The sequence below is a fragment of the Manis javanica genome, chromosome 7 (assembly GCF_040802235.1).
Source record: "Manis javanica isolate MJ-LG chromosome 7, MJ_LKY, whole genome shotgun sequence".
Taxonomy (NCBI): Eukaryota; Metazoa; Chordata; class Mammalia; order Pholidota; family Manidae; genus Manis; species Manis javanica.
In genome coordinates this window covers 15351492-15376633 of record NC_133162.1, presented here as the reverse complement: position 1 = coordinate 15376633, position 25142 = coordinate 15351492, and the positions used below count along the sequence as shown (strand labels likewise).

General features: G+C 49.7%; 1 protein-coding gene across 9 annotated transcripts in view; it reads right to left on the bottom strand.

The window, feature by feature from the left end:
* Window positions 1–25142, bottom strand: part of AFAP1L2 (actin filament associated protein 1 like 2) — a 92840-nt gene that overhangs the window by 23073 nt on the left and 44625 nt on the right. For 8 of the 9 annotated variants that reach the window (XM_037011389.2, XM_037011390.2, XM_037011391.2 and 5 more), the window contains 3 exons: window positions 12584–12712; window positions 6668–6742; window positions 5330–5424 (listed from right to left, as the gene is read on the bottom strand). In XM_037011389.2, the coding sequence (XP_036867284.2) occupies window positions 5330–5424; window positions 6668–6742; window positions 12584–12712 (299 nt within the window). The remainder of the gene's footprint in view (window positions 1–5329; window positions 5425–6667; window positions 6743–12583; window positions 12713–25142) is intronic. The other variant, XM_037011387.2, reaches the window with a different exon arrangement.

Below are 25142 nucleotides of genomic sequence, written 5' to 3'. Positions count from 1 at the left end.
GTGGTATGAACAAATAAACACTTTCAGATATGATACACTGGGAACAACTTGGAATGAACCCTTTGGGTGGAAGAATGGAGAAGTGTAAGAGGAAGAAATGCCTGGCTGGACTTCCAGCAAGTTGGGACAGAGAATGTGGAATACCAGGACTCCCATCAGCCACTCCGTCCATACTGTGTGGTTTGCATCCAGTGGAGGGCTGTAGGTGTGCTGCTTAACTTCTGCAAGCCTCTGTCCTCTCCTCTGCAAAACAAGGCCCAAACTGCCCACCCACCCCATATGTGAAACAGCATTGTGCACGTGACTAATGCACACAAAGATATGGACAGGCTGTGTGGTCGCTATTATGGCATCCAAACAGCATATACCTTCTAAAAAGGTAAAAGCTAATCAAAGGCACACGGGGTATGACCACGTTTCTAAATCCTAGACTTTTATAGCAGTAAGTTCATTTGTTCATTCATTCAGCAAATATTGGATGACTTCTGTGACCTAGCTGCAAGGGACGTGTCTAGAGGCTCAGGAGTCAGTCTGCAGAAGGACTTAACTAGGTAGTGAATGCTCCAGCTCCTGATGAAGTGCGGCCCTGCAAGCAGGGCTGCAACAGGAAAGGTCACAGTTCTCTGGGAACCAGGAGGGAATGAGGAACACTTAGGACCTGGAGGACAGGATCTTTGAGTTGAGTCTCATAGGGGACACTGAGATGCTTATTGGACAAAAGGGTAAATGAGCATAATTTGAGTAGAATGAAGAACATACGCAACTGTGAAGAAGCAGGGAGCAGGAAGTCATTCTCTATTCCTCCATTATTTCATCTGTAAAATGGGCACCAGACTATTAAAATAACCTTATAAGCAATAGCAGGGAGAAAAAGGAAGTAGACTGTTGCATGAATATTACATTATACAGGCCATAAATGTGTCAGCACCCATTCACAAGAGTCCCAAGTGTCTTTCTGAATCATGAAAGCCCTGAGGACAAGTAAGGGAACCTTCATGATGAGCTGAGAACAGAGACGGTAAAATCTGAAGTGCGCTCTCACTCCTGGATTTGAAAAGTCCTTGTGCTGGGAGTTCCACGTGAGGGACAGGCCTGGGCCTCCAGGGAGCTTCAGATGAAAGCGGTGGGGGGTGGGGGGGATGGATGGAAGAGGCGGCAGCCAGTGGATGGGTTGCACTGGGTCCTGAGCTCAGACCCCTGGGTCCTGGAGAATGCCCTGCCCTGCCTGCAGGGGAGGGATCTAGACCCTGCCTTGGAAAATGAGCTTATTTTAGGGACCTATGACAGAGCTCCCCTAGTCCTGGCCCATGAGAGGTGGGACCGCAGTCAGCCAGGGCTCGGGTCCCTGCGGGACGGTACTCCGCATGCACTGCAAGCACGACCACCCTGGCCTCCCCCACAGCAGGGCAATGCTCCTGCAGCCACCCCACCAAAACTGGGATCCCTGGAGCCACGTCCTGTGGTGTGGTGCCTACAGTCTGTTTGTATGGACGCTGGAATGAATGTAAGTGGGTTTGAATTGGGCTTGAGGACTCCATGGCTTTCCTGTGGGCGTGTGGCAGCCTCTCTGACCTTGCTTTCCCTCTCTCTAATGCAGGAATAGAGCGAGGGTTGTCTAGAGGATTCATCGGTAAGACAAAGCATGACAGTGCTTCCCCGGGGCCTGGCCCATTACACACACAAGGAGGCTCCCGTCTGCATAGTCGGGGTACCCTGCACAACCCAGGGATCTGCGGGAACCAGGTGACTGGACTGCTGTGCAACAGGCTGAGCCAGGGCTACAAGAAGAGGGTCAGCAGAGGCCGGGCCACAACCTTCTAACATCACCTGGCCTCACACCAAGAGAGCTGATAGGAGCCCCAGAGGCAGGCTCCCAACAGCGTTAGGCACAGCAGGTGAAACACCAACACCCAGGAAGGAGCAGAATAATCTGTGCATTTCCTGAACAGCCCCACTGCTGCTGCCCTGGGGCTGCAGATGTGGCTGTTAATGGGAACCGGCTGTGCATGGCACCGCAGGCCAGACTCCTTCCTAAGGGTGAGGGCCATGTATACTTGCACACAGTGCATACAGTCAGTAGCTGCTAGTTGGTGACCTTTCACCTTTGCTGCCATAGGCCTGGCAAGACGTCTCTGTTCCTCTCAACCACTCCTGGCCCTTGGTCAGCCTGAGGAAGGGCTGCCTGAGTGACCCAGCGGGGGTCCTCTGAGAGCCGGCTTCCCAGGGCCTGAGGTGAGAGCGTCTCCTCTCCTGGGCAGCTGCAAGGCCTCCGCACACGGGTCCTGGGGCTCCCGCTGCCCAAGCTGGGCCCCCAGTTCCAGCCACCAAGAGGCCAGCAGGCAGGGCTGGGACCCCTCTCCCAGGGAGGTAAGTGCTCTCTGGCGATAAGCTTTAAGCACCCAAGATCTGGTGCTGGTCAGGTCCCTGTGGTCAGGGCAGCGGGGGAATGAGCCTTTCTGCAGGAGCTGCTCATGGTCATTACCACCACGGGAGGCGCGGTGGAGGGGCGTTTATGGTCCCGTCTGGGGGTGGAGCACCTGTGTTTCATGAGTCTCCCAAGCCTCTCACTGTAAAATAGCCTGTTAAGTGAATCTACTGGGAGAGGCAGTAGAGGGCAGTGGTAGGAATACAACCTCCAGGGCTAGGGTTCAAATCCTAACACTGGCACATCCAAGCTGTGTGACCCTGGGCATCTCTGGGCCTCAGTTCCCCATTGTAAAAGGGAGAAAGTAAGAAGTGTCACATGGGGTTGCTGTAAGGATTATACTGTGCTCTGCCCTGTTAAATACCCAATAAATATTAGCTTTTACTAAACTAAAAAGCATAATCTATCAATCACAGGAGAAAAATTTGGTGGAGGAAGAAAAGATGCCCTTGGGAGACAGAGACGTCTGGGGTCCACCAAGCTTATATGCAAGTTCAGCCTTGTTAAAAAAGGCAGCAGTTCCACCCTCAAGGCTGTCAGGGCCAAAGATAAGTGCCAGGGTCAAGTTAAAGGATAAAATGGTTTACACAACAATCCAAAAGAAAGCCACATAATCACACAAATACAATGGCCCATTTTGAGGGATCAAGGGAATAGGAGATCCAACTTCCCAGAGGTAAGAATAAAGGGCTGCTAGTGTAATTCCTGTCGCAGGCTGGGAACATTACATGAAGATGGAGAAGAGATGTGGCCTCAGGCCTGAAATAATGTTCTGAGGGATTGAAGGGGCAGGGAAGCAGGCCACCCTGCCCAGCCCGATTGGCTTGAGGTCTGCAAACTTCTGTGAGGGCCACACAGTGAGCACTCCCAGATCTGCAGGCCACTCATGGTCTCTCAGCGCAGTGATTCCGCTCTGCAGCTGAGGTGCACAATCTCCCATGGCTAATACGTCACTGAAAAGTGTGGCTGTGTTCCAGTAAAAACTCATTTACAAAAGCAGGTGGCTGTGGCGCCCGGGGGCTGTAGTTTGCCAGTTGTGACCTAGACAGGAGAGCTGAAGAGGAGGTGTGACTCAGGTGCCCTGAGGCGCCCCTGCAGTTCTGAGCAACCAGCCGCAGTGCACACTAGGGAAGGTTCCCGAGTGGTGGATGGCAGATGCAGCCAGACACATGGTGGCACTTGCTAAAGGCACCCTCCCTTAGCTCCCCCTCCCATTACCCTCAGCATCCTGAGCACTGTGGCCCTGGGCACATGATGTGACAACCATGGTGACATCCTTTCGTGGAGTAGCTGTTTCCCCCCAAAAGCAATTCATCTAAGACTAGTGCCAACGTGTGTTCAGGCCTCAAAGGGGAGATGGGGTGGAGGCGGCCATGCTAGCCAGGAGCATGAACACGGCCAGCAAACATCTGTTTCTCCTACAATGACCACAGCACCTGGCGGTACAGACAACAGCCTGGAGGTGCCACAGCTGCGTGAGTCACTGGCCACACCCACGAGGTTGCCCCAGATCCCGGCTGCCCCTTCCGTGCCTGGACAGGTCTGCTATTCGCTGACTCTGTGGGGGATGGAAGGGGACCCAAGCCACCAAAGAGAGAATCAGGACATCCTAAGGGACGGAGGCCAAACTGCTGGCCTGGCCACAGGCACTGAGGATCCCTCTTCTGCTGCGGCCACAGCCAGCAGTGAGCAGGCATTTGGGTGGACAAGCCACCGTGGCACTCTGAAGCTCTGGAGTCGGGGTAGGAGGGGGTGCGGTCTCCTCAATCTGAGGAACAGAGGTCACGGGGTCACCCCAGGCTCACGCTGCCACGCTCCCTCCATGCATCCGCCTACTGCAGCTGCAGCTCCGCTTCTCCTCCCTCAGAGCCAGAAGACACAGCTGTTCGCTGCTCCGCCTGAAGCCACTCCTCTGGGGGCCCTGGACTGACGGTTATGGCTGCTTCAGGCAGACGACCAGAGAGGCAGCGTGAGGGAGAGCAGAACCGTGTGCGCGCAGGAGGGAGGCAAGAACCTGGTGTGTGCCAGGCCCTTCCTCACTCCACATCTGGAAGCCCCGTGGGATGGGAGGGACCCTTTGTAAGCATGAGGGGGTAGCCGCTCAGGTGTGGCGGTTACCAGCATCCTCGGCATGGCGGGGCACCCAGGACCTCGGGCTCAGCCCATCAAGCCTCATCTGGCCTGAGACAGAGTCCCGCCAGCTGTCACCCAGCTTGAGGAGCCTCATGCAGTGTGACACTGTCCTCGCGCCCCGCCTGCTGCGAGAGCAGCCCGAGGAAGCCCCCTGCCCTCAGAAGGGCATGAATGGCGAAGGCTGCCCTGGGGCTGGGACCCTTGAGTGTGGCCTGAGCCCACAGGCCTGGTGGTGGATGGCTCGGTGGGAGCTCAGTGACCATGGTGACCCCCAGCTTCCTGCTGGTGCTGACCCCCCGGGCACCCACAGGAATCCTTCCCACTTCATGCCTCATATCATTCTAGGGAACCTCCCCAGTCCAGCCTTAGAGAAGAAAGAACTTGGGTTCAAATTCTGGCTGTGTCCCTGGAAGCAGGTGTGGTATGATTTACATTTGTAGATGTTCACTGTGACCACAGCTAGACAAGCCCCTGCTCACATGGTGCTACCTAAAGGGCCAGGTGTGACCTCAGACACATGGTGGCACTTGCTAAAGGCACCCTCCCTTAGCTCCCACTCCCATTACCCTCAGCATCCTGAGCACTGTCGCCCTGGGCACATGATGTTACCTGCGGGCAGGCGTCACTTTGCTCTCTGTCCTCCAGTGCCCTGCCCCAGGCCCTGCACACAACAGGTGTTTAGACAAGGCTAGATGCTTGGTGGATTGACACCTGTGAAAACAGCTAAAAGTTTATGGTACCCAAGTCAGGAAATCAGGGGCCAACACTTACAACCTTGGGTGCTGGGAGGTCCGGAAGACCCTTCTGAGGGGCTGAGGACTGCTGGTTGGGCTCCCCATTGGTCAGTGGGTTCTGCTCCTCGGGCGCTGTGGGAAGCAAACAGAAGAAGGCTTTGGTGAGGGGCGCCCAGCCTCACAGTGGGGCTCACTACCCAGGAGTGTCTGGTCACACGTGCCCAAGAGTTCTACTTGGGCAGGTGTTAATTACCCAGCCAGGCAGTCCCAAGAGCCAGTGTTGTTTTTCCTCCAAGAATAGGGCACAGTGGTGCCCTAGCCACAGGCGGATTCCTCAGAAGGAACCGGTTTGGGGTTGCTGGCAGGCTCTGCACCTTCTCCTCCACCTGTCCCATGCCAAAAATGGCCTGGCCACAGACTTCAGCAGGCTGCGGCTGCCCTGCAGTCACTATATTGAGCTGCCCTCGGCACCAACCCTGTGATTACAGCTCTTTCCACCCATCTCCCCGGAAGGCAAATGACCCTGGGCCCAGTGATTGCCTTCCTGCAGATGAGTTTTGCTGAGCCCCAGGCTGAGGCTGGGACAGGAGGTGGCAGAGCCACAGTGAAGAACTTGGCCACCAACCTTTTTTGTGCTTCTAAGGAAGAGACACAAAACACTTTTCTGAGCCTGACTGCTTCAGCCAGTGGCCCAGCCAGCCCCGAGACAGGCGCAGGCAGGTCTGAACCCAGGGCTTTGCTGGGTGATGTTATGAAGCCAAGATTTGAATGGGACTGAGTGCTTTGGGGTGCTGTGCCCCCACCTCTTACTGAGCCTCTGCATTTGACTCTCAGGCTTGGAAGTGGGGAGACAGGGCTTCTAGCCCTCCTTCGTCTGCAACTAGGCAGCTTCCAGTGGAAGATAAAACATTCTGCCAAGAGAGCACCTTTGCACAAAAACTGACTATTAAGACAGTTGCTGACATCACCGCATCCTCCTCCCATCACCCTCGGAATGCATAAAGTCCAGGCTTCTATCAAAAGACATAAAGCTGGAGCTGTGGGATCAGCACCCCACACAGCTGCTTTCTTAGACAATCTGAATTATGACTTCCTATTCCTGGACTACTGCTGGGAAAAGCTGAGAGATTTTAGGGACAGATTCCTTATCCACAAAACGGCTGCGAGACCTTTAAGAGGCAAGAGGTGGCCTGATGAATTATCCCAAAATATATCAACCCAAAATATCATCTACCAAAATGCAACTTCCAAAAATAACTCTGCTGGGCCTGTCTGTGGTGCTGGCTGGGAAGAGGGCGGTGTGGCACAGGACCAAGGCTTGTACCTTTCCCACTCCCAGGGGCTGGGCATGCCATCAGCAGTCCCAGCCCTTTACCTTTGTCCTGGGACTTGGCATTCGGTGGCTTGTTGACCGTCACTTTGTTCATATAAATGTATTCCTCATCGGAATCTGCAGAAGGAGGATGCAAGACACAGGCTTCATGTGATTTCATGAAGGGCTAGGGCTTCTAGAGAGAAACAGTACCTCCCCACCCCCACCCCGAGACACTGTCGTCAGCTTGGGATCCAGGAAAAGCACACAGCATTTTCAGCTGATTGAAAGAGTCCATTATAGAGCTGACAGATTTCCAAAAAAAGAAATGTCAAATTGCTGAATGTGAGTTTTCTGGGAGCTGTGGTGGAGGTGTGGAGGGGAGGGTATAGAAGGATAGCTTTAGGAATAAAAGCCTTAAGTAAAAAGCCTGAAGCACCCATACCTCAAAGATCCGCCTCCTATTTTACCAAGCAGAGATTGCTCTGGGTTTTCTAGCATTTTATTTAAATAGTAAAACATTTCCTATCAGTATTCTCACTCTCATCTGAGTTACCTGCAGGCTAATCAGAGTGCTGTCCATGTAAGATAGGTCCATGGAGGATATTGTAGTTCCCAGGCCCATAGGTAGGGAGCCACTGTGGGCATCTGAGACAGCCGAATCCTGAGCTCTGGGTTTGATGGGGAGAATGTGCTGGGAATTGGAATTGGAGCGCCGCTAGCCACATGCTCTATGCTGTAGGCTGTACACAGCAGTGGCACAGCCCTTCCCCTCCTTTAGAAGTGCTTCAACACAGGTTGCTCCCGTTCCAGTGTTTGTCTGGGCAGAGACAGGTTAGTCTCCTAACACTTGCTCAGTTTCTAATGCCCCAAGGACTCTATCTTCAGATGACGCAGACAAAGTTCATTCCACTGCTTCTCCTCTTAGAAATCCTCCTGCATTTCTTTTGTGGCCCTTAATTGGCATTTCCTAGAAACCTGTGGCTGATAAATCCCAGTGGCTGGAGGCTGTGTCACTGAGCCAAGGGACCCAATTCAAACCCCAATTCAGTGTCAGTCAGTTCCACACCACGGGCCACCCAGACTCCTGCCAAGAGGCCCACAAAAACAGAGCCCTTACAATCCAGAGGAACGGGAGGAAGATATGGCCTTCTGCCATCAGCCTGCAGGAATGCCACCCCAGTGCCCGGCCCTGCCAGGACCAGTCAGCAAAGTCACCCCCTGCACCAAAGGCAGTGTCAGTGTATTGGTGGGGGGCAGGGTGAGGAAGAGTGAGTTCCAAACACAGGCACAACTGCGTACTTCCGCCAAGACCCCAGCAGCTGGGTGAGTACCTCCTCCACAGCAGGGCCCCAGGGAAGCGCTCAGCCGGCGGGAGGCAGAAGATACCCAGTTCTCAGCCAAGCTCTGCCATTAACGGTGTAATTCTGAGCAAAATACCTAACCCGTGTGCCTTGATTTTCTTGTCTGCATAGTATGGAAAACAGTAATGATGAAGCATTGCCTGTTTCTACCTAACAAAATTCAAATATTAGGTAATTTGAAAAAGTAAGATACCCTTATAACTAACAAAAATTAAAAATGACAGCCTAAGACATGGGAAATAACTCAAAGACTCAAAAATAGGAAATGCTGAAATAAATCATGGCCCTTCATCATATAAAGAGCACCTTCAAAAATAAATGAATTATTGGAGAGAGTGTAAACTGGCACAACTATTTGGTGGAGAGTAATTTAATTCTAAGTGTTCATATTCTTTAACCCAGCATTTCTACTGCCAGAAATTTATCCTGAAGATAAACTCCAGCATGGAAACAAAATTTTATTTGAGGATGTTCATTGCAATATTATGTGAGATTTTTTTTTTTTTTTTTTTTAGTAAAAAAAGAACAAGACTTAAAGCCTAATCCTAGGTTGATGGTTGGACAGTACTGTTCATCCGTCAGTGGTGATCACCCAACTGAAAAATAACAAAGTAGCTCCATGTCTGCTGTTTACTAAGATATGCAAGACTTACAGTGAAAGGATCATGTTTAAGAAGAGCAAAACAAGAAAAATTATGTGAACTGTCATCACATGGAGATGCACAGACAGCAATTCTAAATGTAAAAATACTTTAAAGCAGAATGCAGAGGCGATCCACAACTGCAGGAAGATATTCAACACAGATTAAGATCAAAAAAGGAATCAAAGGAATGTAAACTGTTTAATGTTCATTTTATGTTTATTTCTTTTTTGGTGTGGTTGGGTAAGCCCCCCATCCCACACCCCACGAGATACTGTTATTGTTTTAACTGTTGGACCGAGCCCAATGTTTCCTCCCCAGGCTGGTGATTTGCAAATTGCAGAGAAAACTCACAAGGCTGCCTTTCCTTCCTCGGGTGCTCTGCAAGCTGCTGTTGACTAGGTTTTGACTCTCCGTGTTGCTAATCCAATACCATTCAGGTTGGTAAATAAGAGGCTCCCAGACTATTCGCCATCCTGGGAAAAGCCCAGTGAACGTGGCCCTGGAAGGGGAGGCTGCTGAGCTGTCCCATGTCTGAGATGCAGTAGCCGTGGGTTGGAAACCTTTGTATTATTTTCTCATTCATCTTCAGAAGTGCACTGAGCACCAGCATAGGTGCTGGATACAGCAGGGAATAAAATAGACAGTGTCTCTGCCTTCATGAACCCATTGTGGGAGGTTAGGGGAGGCAGACCCAAAAGGGGAAGTTACACAGCTAAGTAGGAAATGATGATGGCCACAGGTAGGGTTGGAAAGGGGAGCTCACTGTACTCTGAGCTACTCTGCAGAGCGGAGTCCTTCCCAGAAATTGTGAGGGGCAGGGAGAGACGGGACGTGGATTCTCTTTGCTGTGGTTGGATAGACAGAACATCTGAAGCTCTTCCTATCAGAGGGGCAGCCTATGAAACTCTCAGTCTCAGAGCAGGGTATTGGTGGCCCCACAGCCCTCAGGGGTCAAGGCAGGAACAAACAGCAGGTCCTGGATAAACAGACCTCAATCTCTGCCTTGATCTCACCATCCAGGCAAAAAGCAAAGAGAGGGAAAAACTTGTATTACAGTAATACAGCAGAAAATCTGAACACCCAAACGGGCAATTCCAACTGAAAAGCATAAACATACACAGATGCTGGTACTCTGACCGAAATGTGGGGGCATCAGCAGCTCAGCCAGGGTTAGACCACAGACTCTCAAAATGAGTAACCTGCTGTTACCTACAAGCCCCATCAGGCTGAGCTAATTTTCTGGAACATAGACAGTGAAATAGTCTTGGGAGTCTTCCTTGAGAGGAAGATGAGTGCTTTAATTTCAGGGGCTTTGGAGTCTGTCTTGTGGAGCCCAGAAATCAACATGGTGCAGATTAATCTGAAACATGGGGAGATGAGGGGCATATAATGGTTAGGTCCAAGCCCTGTTTGCCACTTACAGTCATGTGCCTTAAACAAGTGGCTTTCTAGGCCTCAGCTCCCTTGCCGGTAAGACAAGGATAACAACCAGGTGCTGTAATCCATGTCATTTCATATGTTAAGCTCAATGCTGGGACACAGGAAGTACCCAAAAAATGTTAGCTGCTGTTCTAACCACTCTGCCATCGAAGAGGGTGCAAACAGGACCAGGAGCGGATGTTCTCAAACAGTGGCTATTAATAAGTGGGCATCAACCTTGGGAACAGAAGGGGCAGCCACAGGCCTTGGTATAGCTGTGCACATGGATTGGTGGTCTGGGTGGCACTCTGGGGACCATTCATACTGGGGCACCCCCTGGACTGTTCTCAACAGCTCCTGAGGCCCAGCAAGCTGCAGTGACCAATGGTGGGGAAGGCCTGGCTTGAGAAGAGCAGAACTTATGAAGATCAAGGGTGAAACAGGTCCTCCTACATGAAGCTACCTAGCACATTAAACTGAAAAGGGACCCTACGCAGGGGACTCTGATATAGTGGTGAGAACTAAGAACCAGAGGTGAGACCCCATCACAGAGGTGCTTTCCAACTCCCAACAGAGGTGTTCTTTGTCATTGAACATTCTCAAGTCAAAGCACATCTAAATGGTCTGGGGAGTGTGCTTTTTAAAGGTTTTCCCTGATGAACCCTTCTGTGAGTGATTCATCCCTCCCCAACTCACCTGCTTTGTAATGTGGATTGCCCATTTGCCATTCCCACCTTTGATGTGCTGCTGACCAGCACTCATAACAGGCCAGCAGACGCTGACTACAAAGCCAGGAGCCTGGGAACCACTGGGTGGCTTGGAGAGCTGCAAAGGCAGGATGGGGCCCAAGGAAAACGCCCCTGATGAAAGGCTACAGAGCTGGACGATTCCACCAGAAAAGAAGGCTGCCAGACATACAGCAACATGCTTCAGCTTGACAACATCTCTGTTATTCACAGCATAGAAACTAGTTCCACAAAGAACAAGGAAAAGGAAAAGGGACCCTGAAATATAGCCTGGAGGACGCAGGTTGGATGTAAGGGTGAATTCCTAACTGTGATGGCCAGAGCAGGTGCACTTCCCTTCCCTTCCCTGAATTCAGGCTGCTCCTGCTGCAACACAGAGGTATTAGATGTCCTCAGATGGTCTCTTACTGTCCCCAGACATCACTCCCAATTCTCAAACATTCAATTTAAAAATATACTCAACTGAACTGTTATTTCACAAGAAAGCTTTTCTTTACAGAAAAAAAGAAAATCTGAATGTGCTAGATATGAAGCCTGTGTCTATAAGACTTGTACAAGAGTTTTCAGACTTGCCTTTTTATTCACAAAAGCCCAAATCTGTGAACAATCTCCATGTCCATCAACAAGTGAATGGATAAGCTGATTTTGGTATATTCACAGAAGGGAATACTTCTCAGCAATAAAACAACAAACTACTGACACATGGACAGACAGCATGGATGAATCTCCTGAGCAAGTAGGGTACACACCATAGGAAGGATTCCATTCATATGAGGCTCTGCAGTGGGCAATGCTAACCTATGGTAGGAGAAATCACACGGGTTACCTTTGGGTGGGCTGGAGAGAAATTCCCCGGAAAGTGACCAGGAAGAAGTTCCTGGGATGAGGGAAATGCCCTCTGTCTTGTTTTTGATGGCAGGTACACAGGTGTATACAATTGTCAAAACTCACTGACCTGATAACTAAAGATCTATGTACTTGATTGTATATAAAATCTACCTCAGTAAAAAAAAAATAGAAAAAACAATGAACTTGGGGTTCTGTGATTTACAAAGTCTTAAAACTGTTTTCTTGCTTTCCCTTGGGCCATCTGACAGACACTGGCCAGGTTATTTAAACTCTCCAGGCCTCAGTTTCCCCATCTGTAATAAGAACACTAACCTCATAGGGTGTCTTGAAGATGAAACAAGTTAATACGTGTGCATATGGGAAGTACTCAAGCGTTACTATTATGTAACAGCTTATTATCCCATCTCTACTTTCAACCAGGAAGGAAAAGTGCTTTGAAAACACTTTGTTTAAAACCTCACTCATGGGCTGCCGTGTTGAGTGTCCAGAGATTTCTGGGAGTCTTGTTCACATCGTATCACTCCTGCACTACTGTTCTGGGCTAAATTGTGTACCCCCGCCCCAAATTCATATGTTGAATCCTCAATATCTCAGAATGTGGCTGTATTTGGTGAAAGGGTCTTTAAAGAGGTAATTAACATTAAATGAGGCCTCTAGGGTGGTCCTGATCCAAAATGACTGGTACCCTTATAAGAGGAGACCTGGACACAGACATTCACAGAGAGAGAAAACAGTGTGAAGACCCAGGGAGATGACTGTTTACAAGCCAAGGAGGGGCCTCAGAAGGAACCATGCCTGCTGATACCTTGATCTCAGATTTCTGGCCTCTAGAACTGTGAGAAAATTAATTCCTGTTATTGAAGCCACCCAGTCTGTGGCATCTTGCTGTGGCAGCCCGAGCACACATACAGCCACCGCTCTGGTCCCACCGGGACCTGAGGCCCGGGCCACACTTACTGCTGCTCTTGGTATAACACCGGAGGAGCTCGGCCAGGCCACTCTTCTTCACCACGGCTGTGCTGCTCAGGCTCTCCTGGTCGAGAATCTTGAGGAAGGCGTCCAGCTCTGTCAGCAGCTGCTCCAGGGCTAGAGACAGAAAGCAGAAGAACCCTCAGAGCAGCGGCCTTCTCTCCAAAGGCCCAGCTCAGATACACCTCCGGAGCCCCTAGCAGCCTGCCATGGACTCGAGGGCCCAGAGGGTGAAAGGTTGGGGTGAGACCTGGCAGCACATGGGAGGCCTGGTTGAAAGGCAGATTCCCAGTGTCAGAGTCATGGGGAGAGGGAAACAGGCCCTCGGCTTACAGATGGACCACCTCTGCCGAAGCTACAGGCCTCCCATTTGCTGGAGTAAAGTGGCTAAGGTGGCCCAACGAATCCCATCAAAGTCTGGAAATGGGATTGTCTTCCTCAATAAAAGGTCAATCAGAACGGCTCAGGGTCTAGTGGACTTGAACACAGGTCAAACCTGCAACCATCAAAAGAAGTTCTGTGGCTGACTCAGTTGTTAATCCTTTCCCCAAGGATGGGGAAACAGAGCCACTCCAAGGAGATGAAACAGTGGTTATATTGTTCCTGCAGAAGAATGGATGACCCATCAAAAGCCATGCTTGGATGGGCAAAGGGTTTCCTCAGTGGCTGGGTCACCTCAGCTGCCACTGAGTCCAGCATCACTCCCAGCCAGTGAAGGGCTCTGGTGCCCAGGATCAAAATACTAAATATAGCTTTCTCAAAGGCCCCCATTGCAGAAGCACTTGCCCATTTCTAGCTGGAGCCACCACGTAGAAATGCTAGTGCAGAAGGCAAGAGTCTAGGGGCATGCATTCACCATTATCTTTGCTGTTATTATTTATGACCTAAATCTCTGCTAAGAACTGGACGCTCATTTGCTGATGGGCTCATCATCTTGGCTGCCCAGCTGGCTCTCCAGAACATGCTCATTGAAGGAAGCAAGCTCCTTGAAGTTCTGAACAGTGCTTTCCAACCCTGGCTGCACTGGACCACCTGGAAAGCTTCTCAAAATTCCGATGCCCAAGCCACACCCCAGGCTGATTATCAGAACCTCTGGGAGTGGAACCCAGGAATCTGTAGTTCTTAAACCTCCTCAGGTAATTCCAGCATGCAGTCAACACTGAGAACCACAGGTCTAAACACAGGGCCAGAGGCCATACCTGGAGGGTGGTGCTCCTAAAGACGGCAGGCAGAAGTTGTGACCTCCCCTGGATCATGTGCTGCAGGAACCGAGGGGTCAGGCGACCTCTCCAAGCTCATTCCCTACTGAAAAGTGGAGACGACTATGCGGGCCCTGCCCATCCCACAGGGCTACTATGGATGACAAAGTCTCTGCAGCTCTCCACAGCTGAGCTTGTGAAATCATCATCTCTTCTCATCCTGATTCTTTTTCTCACCCCAAGCATCATGAATTACTCATATTCCCCACCAGTAGCATTCCTCTCTAAGATCCCTTTAGAGAAAAAGCAAGAGCTTCCAATGTAACATTCCCTACCTTACCACATAACAGAGAGGGGGGAAAGGAAGGCCACCTCCTCCTCGGAGAAGCCTTCCCTAACCATGCTTTTCCAGATGAGATATTTCGTGTCATGTCCTAACTCAGCATCTAATTCCTGCCTTCATAGCCCTAATCGCAACTTATTAACAATATGAACATAAAATATTCTTAAAATAAAAATTGAAAGTAACTAAAATCAACAATGAATAATATCAATGGTCCTATTTATCTTGCTCATTTTTTTTAATTTTTTAATTTTGATATAATTAATGTACAATTACTTGAACATTATGGTTATTAGACTCCCCCCATTATCAAGTCCCTCCCCACATACCCTATTACAGTCACTGTCCATCAGTGTAGTAAGATGCTATAGAATCACTACTTGTCTTCTCTGTATATACTGCCTTTCCCATGTCCCCCCCCTACATTATGTGGGCTAATCGTAATGTCCCATTTTCCCCCTTATCCCTCCCTTCCCGCCCCCCACCCCCAGTCCCTTTCCCTTTGGTAACTGTTAGTCCATTCTTGGGTTCTGTGAGTCTGCTGCTATTCTGTTCCTTCAGTTTTTTTATTTGTTCTTATACTCCACAGATGAGTGAAATCATTTGATACTTGTCTTTCTCCGCCTGGCTTATTTCACTGAGCATAATACCCTCTAGCTCCATCCATGTTGTTGCATGTGTAAGATTTGTTTTCTTCTTATGGCTGAATTAATATTCCATTGTGTATATGTACCACCTCTTCTTTATCCATTCATCTACTGATGGACACTTAAGTTGATCCATTTCTTGGCTATTGTAAATAGTGCTGCAATAAACATAGGGGTGCATCTGTCTTTTTCAAACTGGGCTGCTGCATACTTAGGGTAAATTCCCAGGAGTGGAATTCCTGGGTCAAATGGTATTTCTATTTTTAGTTTTTTGAGGACTTGCTCATTTTTAAGTTGTAGTTCTATCTTTCTCACCCTTGTACACTCTGTTAGCTCAAGGAGCATTGAGACCACATCTGTTCTGTATCTTTGGCACCTCACAGTTATAAGTGTTGAATGAGTGTTTATGCAATGAATGAAAAATGAATGAATAGATTTATAGGCACCTACTAGTGCACAACAACTCTAAGAGGTAAGCGTTATTATACCCATTTTGCAGGGGTGGACCTGGTGGCCCAGAGAAGGCCCATAAGGTCCCACACAGCCCACGGCAGGGAGCCGGTTTACCACCTGATGCCAAGGCGAGCACTTGACAACTTCCTACCCAGTGCCTCCGTGTAGGGCCTTCTTCTAGTATCCCCCAAAGGCCTGGATTCCCAGAATTAGACCAGAGCCCTAGCCCACCTCTTGCCTCATCAGAGAAAGAAGCCCTTGTGCTTTCCTGGTTCTAAAGGAGAGCCCAGCACCCTACTTCTGTTCAAACACTCCCTTGAGTCTCAGTGCGGTAGTAGCCTCTGAATTCCATGCCTGCATAACCAAGCCCCTGGAAGGAAGATTGCCATTGATTGTGGGGCAAGTTGGAGGTGGGGAAAGGGGGTGAGGACTGGTTTCAGCAGACAGCAGTGATAACAGGACTAGTGGAGAGGATTGTCAGATCGTGTCCTGGGGCTAGCCAGCTCGCTCAGAGGAACAGATGGTACCCATCACAGACCAGAGCCCCCTGTCCCTGGCAGGAGTACTCCTGGAAGCATGAAAGTAGTCCTGAAAGAAACTCTAGTCTGTCCAAACTGGAGACGCAGAGAAACCGCCTCTCTCTTTCTTCAGCGTCCAGGTGAAGTACAATGAACAAGGCAGCTTTCACAGAGGTCTGGGTGTCCACTTCCCTCTGCTTCTCAAAAGTCCAGTGAAGGTAAAGTGCAGCCAGTGGCCCAAAAGCTGCATGTGGTAAGCGCTGGCCCGAGTGCCTACAGGTGGGACGGAAGATGGCCCTCCTCTCTACCAGAGAGATGGGATGGCGAATGACAGTGAAGGCGAGAAAGCAGGCTGCATCTGCGTTGGCTTGAGAAGAGCCACGGGCCAAGAGTAGTCTCTCAGCCCTGCCCTTGGGTACAGGGAAGAACCCTGCAGGGGCGTCCAAGAGGCCAATGGTTTTGCCCAGTTTACTTAAAACTGATCAGCCTCTTAATGGAGTGGGCTTTGAAAAGGCACCTGCCAGAGCTCTCAGAGCCCACAGCTCAGTAGCAGGTGAGACCCCACCAGGTGGCTAGCACCCAGCTGGGCTGTCAGCCTAAATCAGAACTGTGGTTCTTGCCTTTTGCAAGCTCATGGGCAGCACAAGACCAGCACAGGAGAAGCAATTTATAGACCAAGGCATACCGTCAAATAGTCAAGAGTCAAGCAGGTGACATCAAGTATGACAGGAGATCGGGTAAGAGTCCTAGGCCTGGAAGGCTTCTGGGAAGAGGCAGAAGTAGTCTAAGGCCTGAGGATGGTTTTTATTTTGTTTCTTTTTTTTTTTTGAACAGCTATTCACAGGTTTCCTGTTGGCTGCGGGAACTCAACAGGCTAAAACTCAACAGTCAAACTGGGGAAAATGAAGGATAAATATGAGGAAGTGACACTGAGCCTTGACCTCAGCTATACTGGATGAGGAAAAGTGAAAGGGCCTTGCAAGGCAATTAGGATCTCAAGCTGCATTCTTCCTGACCTCCCGGACTCTTCCAGGATGTTACTGCGACTTCTGCATGTTACACAAAAAGAAAACAGCACAAAAACTGAAAGGGTCTCCACTTTCACATCCTTGGACATTCCCAAAAGCTACCCTATTCCTGGAAAACAGTCTTTGTTTATTTTCATGTGAGCAAATAAGTACTGAGCCAAAAGGTATAAAGGGTTGTGCCTGGCTCTGGGGAAGCAAAGGTGACCCAGATGGGCTCCTGAATCCTCCCAGGGGCCCTGTCTGGAGAGGGGAACAAGTGATTCACAGGGTAAGAACAGTAGTAACTCAGGAATGTCTCCAAGGATCAGGAATGCACCAAAGAGAGACAAATTCTGGGGTTATCAGGGAGCGGGCTTTATAAGCTGGTCATGGAGGATGAATAGGAGCTCACCAGGAAGAGGCAGGGACATTTCAGGAAGAGGGAATGATATGCTCAGAAGACGCAAGGGCTGAAAGCACATGGTAGGTTGGGAAAGCACCAACAGCTTTGTGTGTGTGGCATACGCAGCATGGGGACAGGACGGGGTAGGTCTCAAGGGGGAGCAGGTGGGCTCTGAGGCCAGAACTGCATAATTAGATCATGTGGGCAGATCACAAGGGCTTTATCTGCTTTGTGAAGGAGTTAGTGCCTTATCCTGCAGGGCCTCTGGGCCATGCAGTGGGGCAGGCCATGCAGCAATGCTCTTCCAGCAGGCTAGAGACAGAGTAACTGCAAACAGCGGGGAGGATGGTGGAAGCAGACCAGGAGGGGAGGCAGGCAGGCCGGGTAGACAACTGTGTTGTGTGCAGTGAGAACAATAAGGGTGCAACCCAATCACAGTGGCCGGCAGTGTAGGGGACGTGGCTGTGCAGGACTCTGCTCTCCTCCAGTCCTCGCCACCTCCTGCAGGTGCACGGTGTGGAAATGGGCTCCCAAGGCTGAATTACAACCTAACTCGCTCACACCTGCAGCCCCCTGGGGCTCAAATCCAAGTGTGTCCAAGTTCAAAGTAGTTGCTGTCTGCCATCTGTTGGCTGCAGCCCTTCTCAAGAAGTCAGGGAGGTTTATCTGGGTCACAGCCTCTGCCTCCTGTTCCAGCAAACCTGGCAAGGCAGGGCGTGGGGAACGGAAAGGAGAGGTTGGACTCTGAATATCCGACAGAGGTGATATTCTCATTTGATGCAGGGACTGGAAGAGAGGATGCCCCTGGGTGGCTGAGAGGTGCAGAATGCCACCAGACACAGAGGTCTGAGGACACTGCAGGGAATTGGGCCGCCTGTGGGCCCTGGTGGTGAGCCAGGCTGGTGGGCTGAGGAGAGCACCGAGGAAGCAGCGATACCCTCCTGTTCCACTAGGATGGCTGTGCCCCGTGGAGGGCTGAAGACTCGCGGGACCAGGAGCCGGGGCCACGGAGCCTGGGGTGTCCTTTCCCTTCCTGCCTGGATCCTTCAAGGTCCGTCCAGGCCCCTTCTCCACAAAGTTGCTGGCCAGCAGCGCTCAGCTCTCTTGCCAGCTTTTGCCCCCCAAGGCTCCCCACTGTCGGATGCAGTCGTTCGCAGTCATCTCACTGTGCGCCAAGTCTGTATTCCAGGCGAGGCAGGAGCTCTTTCTGGTCAAGGGCCCGTCTTTGCAGTTTTGGGCCCCTCACAAGGTGCTAAGCATAGCAGAGGCCAGTGATCACTCCTTTTGGGTCCAGCTATAGGCTCTTGGAAATAACAATCCACAAAGACAAGGCCCGGATAGGCACCAGTGACATTTTTCAACCCTCAAAGCTCAGAGGAATGTGGCCATTTCACTGAGGCTCTGGGATGTGCTCATCCTGCTCCCCTTCCACCCCCACCCCCCCATCTTCCCATGTTGGTCCCTTCCTCATCCTCCAGTGGAGGGAGTGAAAAATAAGTGTGTTGTTCATTCTGGAAACTGTAGGCCCTTGTGCTTTCCATCCTGGCTCTGTTAAAGTTCAGAGTGGTCTGCTCAGGGTCTGACAAATCATCAATAAGATTCTTGTTCAGGACTTCCAAGGCCCACGCAGGGCTGGGCGCTTCAGCTGCTCGATTCATTGCCCTCAGCCATGGCGAAGCTCTGCCTCCAGATGACCTCCTCCCCCAGCCTTTCTCATCTTGAAGCCGTCTTGCTTTTTGGTCACTAGGCTCCCAACCGTAAATGTCTTCCCAACATGTCGAAAACACAGCTCTTCATAGTTCCCCTGCTGTTTCATGCACACACTTGTATTTATTCAGCTGCATTTGCTGAAGACCCATGACTGAGCATGATTTTCCTTCCAAACATGAAACTAAGCAGACCTATTCTTGAAGTATAAAGACATGCATCCCCTTCCTCACTCCAAAAATTCCCAAGAGCGAGCCACTGGGCATATTATCTGCATGAACTTGGCTGCTAGGGACCAACCAAAGTCACGGGGCTGAAAGGTTGTGTGATGAGCTACAGCACCACCCAGTTGTGATGGAGGGCAGAAAAGGCTGAGAGGCCAGAAGGGAGACATCAGGCCAAAGAACCTTTTCTTCAAAAGTATCAAATACCAAGCAAGTCTTTACAAAGTACCTGCTGTGTGCCTGGCACGTTAATACAAAGTGGATTTTTTCCTTCTTTTTTATGGTTGTAATAGACACATAAAATTTACATTTTAAGCATTTTGAAGTTTTCAGTGGCATTAAATACAATCAAATGTTATGCAACCATCATCACCACTATCTAGTTCCAGAACTTCATCACCTGAAATAGAAACTCATTAGACAGTTGCTCCCCATTCCTCTCTCTCCCAGATTTGTAGCAACTACAGACCTGCTATCTGTCTCCATGGATTTGCCAATTCCGGACAGTTCATAAAATTGGAATCATATAATATGTGGTCTTTTGTGGTGCTTCTTTCACTAGGCATAATGATTTCAAGGCACATCTATGTTGCAGCATTTATCAATACTTCATTCCTCCTTAGAGCTGAATAACATTCCTCTGAATGGACATACCACCATTTATCCCCTCATAAAAAATATTTTAGTTGTGAAATAATTTGCATGCAGTAAAATCCTCTTTTAACTATATAGTTTCAGTGTTTTCACAAACACACTCAGCTGTGGTAATGACCACCACACTCAAGATATAAAATATTTCCAACAACCCAAGGTAAGTTCCTTTGTGCCCTTTTGCAGGTGACCACTTCCCCACTCCCAAGCCCTGCATAGTCTTTGGAGTCTGACTCTTTTTACATTTAATGTAAGGCATCTGAGATTCATCCATGGTGGTTGCATGTATGAGAATCTGTTCCTTTGGATTGCTGTGTAGTCTATTTTATGGATGTAGGAAACCTGTATGTCTCCATATATCCATGTAACTCCTCTGCTGTATGGGTCTGCATAGACACAGCAGGTCCTGTGCCTTGACACCAGACTGCCATGCTACTGAAGGCACCTTCCTGCCAATTTGAAAGGGCATGCCTTCTCTTGGTATTCTTCGTGGATGACCATACAGGGGCATGTGCAAATCAGTGAATCTCAGCAATGGCTGCACAATGGAATCACCTGGGGAGTTGAAAAAAATTCAGGATCTCCCCAGAAATCCTGCTGTAATTGCTCTGGGTGTGGCCTGGGCCTCAGGAGTTCGCAGAACTTCCCAGGTGATGATTCTTAAGTGCAGCCAAGATTGTGAACCACTGAGACAAAGTTGTGATTATTGCTTTGTGAGGTCTTTGAACTTAATAAATTTATGGTTCTTTTAATGACAAACTTCCATAGCACTTCTATATGATTCAACTCTGATTTTACATGTCGAACTTTCTAGATTCGTGCCTATTATATAAAATCAGATACACTTGAAAATACACTTTTCCCCGCCTCAAGTCCTTTCCCTTTGGGACAGTAGGATGTGGAAGGCAAGCACCAAGGTGTCTACGTTTACACACCATTGAACTCAGCTCTTCTTCCTGCTTAAACAAGTGGGAGTTCTTATCCTTGACAATCAAGAACCCAAAAGATTTGCAGGCTCCCCCTCCAGCGGTTGTCATTGATCCTGCCTGCTTGGACCCCAGGAGACTGAACCAGAAATGTAAATAACTTCCTCCAGTATAAATACTCCAGGAGTTTTTCTTTATCTCCATCTCCAAGCAATGGCAAGGGGGGAGAGGGTTTTGTTCCATTTACCAGTGCTGTGAATGTGCTGCTCCCTGCCGAGCCTGACCTCTGGGTGAGCTTGTCATCATTTTTGCAAGATCTGCGTTTTCTCACCTGTCTTGGAGTCTCAGCGCTTTAAACACTCTCCCCAAGAAGAGGCCACCCTCCGCATTCCCGGCTTCGCTGTGCAGGCTGAAGAGATGGGACAGATGCTTTGCTATGGCTTGAGCTTGCACTACTGGAAAAACAACTCGACTTGCTCACTGGTACTTCTCAAATGGAAAAACCCTCCCCAAGAGCAGAATTCCAAGCCCAACTATGGAGCCAGCTGGAAGCAGAGCTGCTCAGATAGGGCCCTTCGGAAATCCACACACTACCCCAAAGGCATCAAACCGTGCACATGGAAGCAGCACGGCGCCAGGCCTGCCAAGGGCCACTGCAACTCCGTATCCTCCTGCCCATCCAGTCCAACAGCACACATGCTATTGGTGAGTCTTCCATCTTTATTGTTTTCTGTTTGTCCCATGAGTGCAAGTCCTTGTTCTGCAATGAAACTGAAAGCTCTGTATAGGTAAAGGACTGCATCTCCTGGTTTGGCTTCTCCCACTGTGCTGAAACAGCGCTCAAAGTCAGTGCTTAGAAAACATCTGCTGAGCATAAGGCTTCCAAACAAACAGACACACACACACACACACGCACGCACGCACGCACACGCACGGCCTAATGGAAGCTCCTACTGAGTTGTCTCCTACTAAAAGAACCTGGGCTGGGCTGTCCAGTAGGGACAGGAAAAGGGCTTACCAATCCCTGGCCACAATTCCAGGCCCTACCTGGGCCAGTTAATATCTCTCGAATGAGCAGTCAGGGGCTGCCCTTAGCAGTGGATGGGGCTAGGAACACATGATGCATCTCACTTCTGGCTGGCACACTGGTGGGAAAACTTTTTCAAGGGTGTAGGTGGGAAGGGCATGGTGGCGGTTGCCCCCCGTGAGCCAGGAACCCCGGGCCAGAGGAGCTTGACTGCAGGACACTCTAGCAGTTCAGGGGCACATGAGGGCAGGGACAAGACACTGCAGGTTCCAGCAGCCACCAGGGTCCAGGCTAGACAAAGAGGCTTTGGGGCCCAGGAGGCCTTTGTTCCCCAGCCCAGTTAGGACATTCCTTAAACGCAATCTGCCAGAAGAGTGGCTTCATTCAGACTCCCAGGAGGCCAGTTATGCGGGTGGGAGGCACAAAGGTTCAGCTGGGTGGCTCCCTGAGTGGCAAGTCTCACAACTGGCACAAACCATTTCAGTCTCTGAACAAGAGGCTGTTGGGGGTCACTCAAGTTCACACTGGAAGTTTAGGAAGTACTGTGTCTGATAGGAAAAAAAAATGGCAGCTAGAAAATAACCACAGTCATCTCTCAGTGGAGGGATTATGGGGAATCTTTTGTTCCTTTTCTAGACCCTTCCCTACTCCTCAAAACAGAAGAGTGAGTTATTACATACAGAAAAGATGCTGCTCTAGTGGCCACAATGCTTTTGGTTTTGGTTGCAAATTTAGGCTTGTTCCTGCTCACTTGCTATTCATATTAGAGAAAAAGGACACGTACTAAAGATGTATGGAAAGAAAAAAACCACCATACCATTCGGATTTCCTGTTTATTCCCAGCATTTGGCAAAAGTAATGAAACACCATTGGACTGGTGTGCCGGGGTGGGCTGGGGGTGCTTTCATCCTGGGCAGGCCTCTGCCCGCCACAGGGTCACACTCAGTCCCGGCGGTCTAAAGCGAGCACCACCCTGACCTCGCAGTCAGCCGGAAGGAGGCGGCGCCGTCCTGATGAAGCGCCCAGCAGCCCACACAGGCAAGGGTGCTGCGCGGAGGCCCCGAGGAAGCTGGGTGGGAAGACGGAGGCCTCCAGGTGCCCCCAGCATCTCTGCCCGGCCTGGACCCTGGAGGCTGCTGGAACCTGGGGGTCTCACGCCCACCCTCACGCTCCCCTGGCTTCCTGGTTCGGAGGGAGCCATGCCCTCCCCACGGGAGCCATGCCCTCCCCACCTGTACCAGGTTTCAAATTCAAATTGTCTGCATCGTAGTTCAAAATCTTTTTTCATTCTTGGCTCTACCACATATTGGCTGTGTGGCTTTGGGAAGTTTAACTTCTTTGTGCTTCATTTTTCTCATTTGTAAATGGGAGAAAATAGTACCTACTTCACAGGACCAGTGTATAGATCACAAAATAATCCCATAAAGTACATACACTAAGTTAGATGTTAGCTGCTAAAAATACCCTAAATTCCTCCTATAAGATGCATATAGAAAAGCTTCATGAACATATACTCCCCCACCACACATGCATGATAATTTTAGTAAGACAGCTTCAAAACGCTAAGTGGAAATATCCATGCTTGGTTTTGCAGAACAACTGAACTAGGTCCTAGCAGAAGGACAGCAGGGGAAACAGGTGGACTTCAGGTTAAGACCCTCTAGGGAACCACCTTTCTAGAAACACATAATGCTGAAAATTAAGCAAGTGGAGGTTTCCAAGGCTTCCTGTAGCTCCCCAGCCCAGGTCTTAACAGGTTAGACACACCAGAACACATAGGTAGAACAAGAGTTGGTGCCAGATCGTGATTTGAGAAGTAGCTGCCAGGTTCTTCAGCCTCTTTCCACCCTCTGCCTCTCTAACCACCATCTGCCCTCCTTGACAGTCCACCAAGGCAATGCTCCTTTGGGCAAAGAACAGCATCCAGCGCTATTGCAAACGTGGCCTCCCGCAGGATGACCCATAAGCATGCACAGTGATGGCTGTTGCTTCTCCCCCTTCCCCAGCATCCACCTGCCCTTACCTGCACATCATTTTCCTTTGGGAAACCCCTTTACCTAACTATATGTGTGGGTTGGTTGGGACTAGAATGCTACCCTCCACTCCACGGGCAGCCACATGACCTTGGACCTAGCCAATCAGAGTGCTTCATTCCTCCAGTCACAGTGATTGGCTTAGGGATGGCCAAGCCAATGAGCATCAGCCTTGGGACTCTTTCTGGAACTACCATTAAGTGTCTCCTTCCCCGAGGTCTCTGAGCTGCTAGCACATTACCCAGAGGCCTCTGTGGCCATCTCTGGAAGCAGCCTACCTGAGGAGGAAAACAGCCTGGAGATTCTGACGACAACATCTCAGCCCCAATTAAAATTGGCTTCCCCCTACACCACTCAATTATTTGTAGCCAAGATGTCCTGTTTTTTGGTTAATCCAGATTGAGCGGGGTCTCTTCTGCTTGCAAATGGAGATTAAACTACCACAGCACATTTTTTGACCCTGGAATCTGGGCCAGGCAGTCTGTATATACAATTTCAGTTCCTCCTGTGAGGTAGGCATTATTCCCATTTCATGGAGGGAAGCCAAAGGAGGGTCACACTGTACATATCAGAGCTCAGATTCAACAGGTCCTTCTGGCCCCACGCCTAGAGTTTGTTACATTAATTTGAGTCTACTTTACATTGGTAAAGATGTGCTTATTAAAACAGATTGTTGAGACAACAGAATTCAAAAAAATTCTGATGAAAGCAAAGTGTGGGGAAAGATCCAGGGAATAAAAGTACTTTGAGAAGTCTGGGATAAAATGTCACTATGGCCTGGGTGAGGGCAGTGGGCAGTGAAGACCGACTTCTGCCAGCCTTAGAAATAAGTCAAGAGTGGGAACTGACGGGGGATTTCCAAAGGCCCAGAGGGCAAAAGCAGAAAAGGGCATGACATCTGGGGAAATGGAAGGATCTGAACAAGACCTTCACTTATTCCACTCAGTGCTGATGGATTTCAAGAGAGTCAAGCCCTCCAGACCAGCCTGATGGGAGAAACAGGGTAGAAGCTATGACTCTTGGCTCAGGAAACAAAATAGCTAGGTGAAAATCCAGCCCAAACCTCCACACCAGACTCCCCAGTGCCAGGGGCCAATCCAGAGGATGGAACAGCTGATGAGATGGGTGGGGTGTGAATGTTAAGTTATGGAAGAGCATAAGAAAAAGATCTGCTTAAAATAGTTCTTAATGTAAGAAAAGTGGAAAAGCAAAAATCTCCCCACAAAGGGAACTTTAATAAAAAAAATTTGACAAAAGTAGTTCTGAATGGCTGTCTAGCTAGATTAACCCTGCTTCTTCTGAGCAGAACATCCTAATGGACAAGAACTGATAATCAAGCAGACAGCTATATATGATTGCTTCATGTAGACAGACCCCATCAACTTGGAGTCATTCCCTTGCAGAAGTTA